Here is a 6,043-nt window from a genome sequence, read left to right on the forward strand (position 1 = left end):
ATGTTATAGTGTCTTTTGAAATGTTAAAGTGTTTTTTAAAATCTTGTAGTGTCATTTTGATGTTGGAGTAGTGTCTTTGAAATGTTAAAGAGTCATTTGAAATCTTGTAGTGCCTGCTCGCCGCGATTCCTCTGGTAAGGAGAGCCGCGATTCCTCTGGCGGCGGGGAAGTGAATCCTCTGACAGCGGGGAAGTGATTCCTCTGGCAGCGGGGAGCGATTCCGCTGGAGCTCGATCCCGCTGCACTGGACTCCGCTGGACTCGATTCCGCTGGCACCCAACTTCGCTGCTCGTCAGAGGGGAGACGACTTCGCTGCTCGGTACCTTCTTGACTTCTCCGCTCTGTCGGACTCGACTTCTCTGCTCTGTCCCTGCAGAACACCAAGAAAAGCAACAAGTAAGTGCGTCTCGCACCTTGCAGACTCCGGGCAGAGCGAGCGCGATGGTCTGATTGACCGTGATGCCCAACCTGGAGCCCCCGCCTTTGAGCAGCGTGCACAGGCACTGCGGTTGCGCCCCCACCACGCTCGACAAGCTCGTGCAGCACGACGCCGACGGGTTCGACGAGTTTCCACTCACGTAGTTCAGGCACGGGCTCAAGCTCATCAGCGCCACCGTGCACCCCGACTGCGCCGCACCTCCCTTCACAAGCGTCGCCACCACCACCAGAACCAAGTGTCGCAGCTACAAATGCAGTTGGCGGTGGCATTTATGAAGTAGATAGTGTAATTCATAAGTAGTGTTATTCATTTATTCAAACAATGTCACTTATGAAGTAGATAGTGTCTTTTACTAAGAAAAACTGTGTCATTTTTACTAAGATAGTGTTTTCTGAATGTGAGGAGAAACACGTAAGGAGTAAGATGAAGGAGAGGAAGGGCCTGCGACAAGGCGCACCTCGCCGGACGAAGCCACGGCGGCTGACGCCCTTGAAGAGAGAAGAGGCGGCGAAATTTCAGCGGGACGCAGGAGTGGAAGAGAGAGAAAATAAGAGAGAGAGAGATCTTTTCAGGCGGTGAGAACTGAGAAGTCCTGGCCAAAAAAAGCGGATTTTTTTTAATTTACAAAATGGGTCAAAAGACCCATTGCAGAGAGGGTCGGGCGCGCGCATATGGTGAGCTCAAATTTATAACGGCGCTCATTTAAGTTTTTGTGTATAAATATTGATCCAAAATTTTTACGGAAAAGGTGAACGGACGGCCATTAAATGGAGCAGTGCACCGGAAGTATGCAATCCGCCACCGCGAGTGAAGAAGGCGAATCGGGAAGGGAAAGATCTTTTGAGCGATGACGTGGCAATAAAGCAAACAAAATCGGTTTGGCTGTCACGTGGAAGTTCCCCGCTCTATGGTCACTCAACTCCTCCATACCCAAATCTCCAATCTCTATGCTCTTCTCGAGATTTACCGCACTTCATTTGGATTTGCGTGTCAATTGCTCGAAATGTGTTCTCTGCAGCTCTCCAATTGCAGAGCCTTCGAGCACTCGGAATTCCGGAGGGAGCTGAGGCGGAGCAGTGCCGCCGTGATTCGCTCCTCGTTCTGGGGAGGACCTTTGGATTTGAGCGATGTGGAGGCGCGGGGGAGTAGGACGCGGCGCTTGCTGGCGCGGAGGACTTCTAGGATTTTTGCCGAGATGAAGATGAATCCGAACGAGTACATGGTGACGCTGGAGAAGCCGCTCGGCATCCGTTTCGCTCTCTCGGTTGACGGAAAAGTGTTCGTGCTTGCGCTCCAGAAAGGGGTAATGATTTTGCAATTTTTTTAAAAATTAATTTGTGGTCGATCGTGCCGGAATTCTCTATTTTTAGATGGCTCTGTTTTTAGATGGCTGATTTTTTTCAGTACAATGAGATCGTGGAAGTGAATTTTTTTTGTGAAGGATTTTCATGTTGGTGAGTAATTTGAACTAGTGTTGATGCAGGGTAATGCTGAGAAGTTGGGATTGATTATGGTGGGCGATACTCTGAAAAAGGCAGGTCAATCTTCAGACGGGAAGCTTGTTGAGATCAAGGACTTCAGTGATACAGAGTAAGAATGTCCAATCTTTGCTATGAAATTATGATATTGCTGTGGACATCTAGAATGCCAGTGTATCTTTTCGTTGTTGCTTTCAAAAAAATTATTGTTAATGTAATAATTCATCCTAAGCTTCCATTTGAGCTCATTCGACATGACTGTGTGTAGGACTCTTAGAAAGGAGAAATCTGGTGCTTATAGCCTTGTTCTTGAGAGACCGTTTGCTCCTTTTCCAACCCATCAGCTCTTTCCTATGGATGATATTGATATCATGTTTAATCGAGGACGTGTTCCCATTGCCACTTGGAACAAAAGTATAGGGGCATCAAATTTGCAGGAATCAAGTGAGAGTAGTGGGAACTCTGGATTTGCAGTATTTTGCCCCAAGTTTTTAAGTTCCAAAGGCTGGAAGTGTTTAAATGATCAAAACAGGAATGGTCTGCCCCAAGTGTCTAGGAATGGCGCTGCTCTACCATGTAGTCCTCTAATAGCCATTTTTACTGATGTGGTGTCTGAAAATGCTGAATGGGGGCACGGAAACTTCCCATTGGAAGAGTACGCGAATGCATTAGAGCGTTCGAAGGAGGAGCTCTATTATAACCATTCTCTCGGTATGCACTATAGTAAGGTGTGCTCTTGAGCTATTGGCGCATCATCCTTGGATTGATCAAGTATGACATTATATAGTGTCTTACTATATAGAAGTTTTGCTGTTAGCTACTGAAGTTCTTCAAAGAGGGCAATATTTTTATGTGCATGTTCTTACTCATAACAATGTTCTTTTCCCAACTAAAAAGAGCGAACATTCTTTTCTTGTTGCACCAAAATGTATTGCCATGATCCGCTGTATACCTGCATCTCTTAGTGAATTGGGACTTGTAGCTTCCTTCTATGTTTTATTATTATAAGTTATAACCTCTTAGAATTTGTGTATTCCGTGACAATTCTTTAGCTAAATCAGGGTTCTTGAAGTCCATGGGCTCAAACATTGAACTCCATTCTGTTCGTGCAGATCACCGAACAAATTTATGTTGGATCATGCATTCAAACAAAAGAGGATGTACAGACATTATCTACCACTGTGGTAAGTTCTCATGCCTTCATCTTATTTGGTAGCGCTTGCTTTTGCAACTTTTCTGTTCTTTGCTTTCTCATCAGACTTGTATATTACAGATGCTGTCCAAATACTTTTCTTGTTCATGTTTTATTGACCTCCTAAAATAGTCTCTAATGCCTGCCACAGGGAGTCACTGCTGTGCTGAATTTCCAGAGCATGGCTGAAGCTGCGAACTGGGGACTTGATTCGAATTCAATTAATGAGTCATGCCAAAACTCTAATATCCTAATGGTTAACTATCCAATAAGGTAATGGCACTCTCACTTTCTAAGGGAAGTGTAATCGACCGGTGCTGTCTTTCCCCTATTGCTGCTTGAAAGTTGATTCCAAATTGTCGGCCTTATTTAAAATAGCAAGTAACCAATAAATAAAAAGTGTGAGAGATTATTATATTTTGTTTTCGTTTCAGAGATATAGGAGCTAACTGGTACAAAATGTTTTATCCGTGTTGCTGTAACTTTTTCCAACAATATTTTAACTACTGTTTTCAAATTTTCAGAGATGCAGATTCTTTTGATATGAGAAAGAAATTGCCGTTCTGTGTGGGTGTGCTTCTACGTTTGCTCAAGAAAAATCATCGTGTTTATGTCACTTGCACAACTGGATTCGACCGATCACCTGCTTGTGTGATTGCATATCTTCACTGGATGACTGATACTTCCCTTCACGCAGCCTACGATTTTGTTACTGGATTACATTCATGCAAGCCTGATAGGTATTTACCTTGTGATAATCAATCTTGTTATGTATGCTTTGTTCCTAATGAGGAGCACAATGTGGAAATCTAGTGTGTTCAATTTTTGTGTTGATAGGTGCTCTACTAGTTAAGATGTTAAGCAAAGCAAATGGTGATTTTTCATTCTGTAGTTAATTTTAACTCCATAATTTTAATTGAATAAAGACGGTTTGATGCAGGCCGGCAATTGCCTGGGCAACGTGGGATCTCATAGCCATGGTTGAAAATGGCACACATGAAGGACCTGCAACACATGCAGTGACATTTGTGTGGAACGGACATGAGGTGAGTAGATTAGTGCTATTTAACAAACTGATGAGAATAAACGTGTGATCAACGTGCAACTGACCAATAAATCATAAATATGATTGCATTAAGTCAGTATGAATCTCATTCTCATTGTCGGATTGTCCTATAATTGTCCTTTTCTTTTTCAGGGGGAAGAAGTACATCTGGTGGGAGATTTCACTGGAAACTGGAAAGAACCAATCAAGGCAGTCCATAAAGGTGGCCCGAGACATGAAGTTGAAATTAGACTTCCTCGGGGGAAGTAAGTTTAGCTAATTCTGTTTTTTCAAAATCCTAACTAAAGGTCTTCGAGCTGCTTGTTAATGAGCTTTTAGATATTGATATTTGCACTTTGCTTGCTGCAAACATCAAACACACACATGCGAAGTCACATATTTGTCTTTGACAAGTACTGAGCTCTATTCTAGCTCCAACATCTTAAAGCGGCAAATATAAATTTACTAATTCTGTCGTAAAACAACTGTATATAGAGATATATCTCAGCATGCATAGCTCTGGAACGTGGCTCATGGCAATTCCTGCTGGTCAGTGCTTACAAGGCCTTGGGCTTCCATTGTGTTTATGTCTCAAAACTCCCGATTCACTGGCTTTCTTTTCTTGTAAATGTAGTGTCCGTCGGAGTCAGTATATATTTTAGGATCTAGAATGACTGCATGAAATTGGTTGGAGCGAACTTCTGCAATCTTGAAACGTATTTAATTGTGGCAGGTACTACTACAAATTCATAACTAACGGGGACTGGAGACACTCAACGTCTTCACCTACCGAAAGGGATCAGAGTGGGAATCTTAACAATGTGATTGTAGTTGGTGACACTGCCAGCGTGAAACCTACCATTCAATCACAAGAGAAGGTACGATATACTCAAAACGACAATAAAAAGAATGGAAATTCTAAATCACAAAATGCATAATGAAAAGTTTATCAGAAATCTAAAAGTTCTGACCTCTTGGTTGTTGCTTAATTAGTATCTAGTTTGTAACTATATAGAATAACAATTGTTTCACATCTTTCATTCATTTAAGTACTGATGGTTCTCGGACTCCCTATGCATTAGGACGCAAACATTATGAAGGTCATAGAGAGGCCATTGACTGAAAACGAGCGCTTTATGTTGGCAAAAGCAGCTCGATGTGTGGCTTTCGGTGTTTGTCCTATAAGGCTGGCCCCAAAATGAAGGCTGGAACGGCCGATTCATAATACCTGAAAACATCCTTCTACTGGAAGACTGAGGAAAAGATCGCGGTGGCTCACATATTCTTCGAAAATGTGTTTGTGAGTAAATCAGCTGACACCTTCATACTTGATCAGTTGATTGATGCATGTTATTTAGGTTTTAGATTTCCACGAAGTTCATTTCTCAGTAGCAAATGAGCTGCTCCTTATTTAATGTACTATAGCAATAAAGTCATATAGAAAGAAAGTCATATTTGATATGTACAAAGCAGTAGTGTTCCTTCTCTTTAATGTTGCAGTGCAAATTCTGATATTTATATTAAAGAAATTGTTCTTTTTTTCTTTTTCATCTTTACATAACTCATGTGATGCATGAATCATGATTATTTGGGAGTGATCAATTCGAATACAATTTATTCCTTGAATTAAAGCATCCAAATTTTCTTTTAACTTTAACCACCATAAACATTTGTCCCTTCGAATAGGATAATTGTGTGGATTGGATTGAGTAGTGAACAAGAATTGCGTTCAATAATTAAGAAATAATCTTGATTTGGAATCAAAGACAGATAAAGAAAATGGCTTGTCCTGTCACCTGTGAGTCTGTGACGTGAAAGAAATTTGAAAATTAACCATTAAATAATTATTATTAACGATCGAATATTTCGTTCGGTCGTTGTATATCGAA

The 6,043-nt window shown here is 41.7% G+C and overlaps 1 protein-coding gene across 1 annotated transcript; it reads left to right on the forward strand.

The window, feature by feature from the left end:
* Positions 1–1,159: 1,159 nt before the first annotated feature.
* On the forward strand, positions 1,160–5,696 carry LOC130989392 (phosphoglucan phosphatase LSF1, chloroplastic-like). Its single transcript, XM_057913371.1, has 10 exons — positions 1,160–1,742; positions 1,923–2,029; positions 2,186–2,645; positions 3,030–3,101; positions 3,261–3,382; positions 3,634–3,849; positions 4,050–4,155; positions 4,308–4,420; positions 4,888–5,032; positions 5,237–5,696. Exons 1-10 carry the CDS (start codon positions 1,347–1,349, stop codon positions 5,354–5,356), a joined length of 1,857 nt encoding a protein of 618 aa, XP_057769354.1. The 5' UTR covers positions 1,160–1,346; the 3' UTR covers positions 5,357–5,696.
* The last annotated feature ends 347 nt before the right edge of the window (positions 5,697–6,043 follow it).

This window comes from Salvia miltiorrhiza, chromosome 6 (genome assembly GCF_028751815.1).
Source record: "Salvia miltiorrhiza cultivar Shanhuang (shh) chromosome 6, IMPLAD_Smil_shh, whole genome shotgun sequence".
Classification (NCBI taxonomy): Eukaryota; Viridiplantae; Streptophyta; class Magnoliopsida; order Lamiales; family Lamiaceae; genus Salvia; species Salvia miltiorrhiza.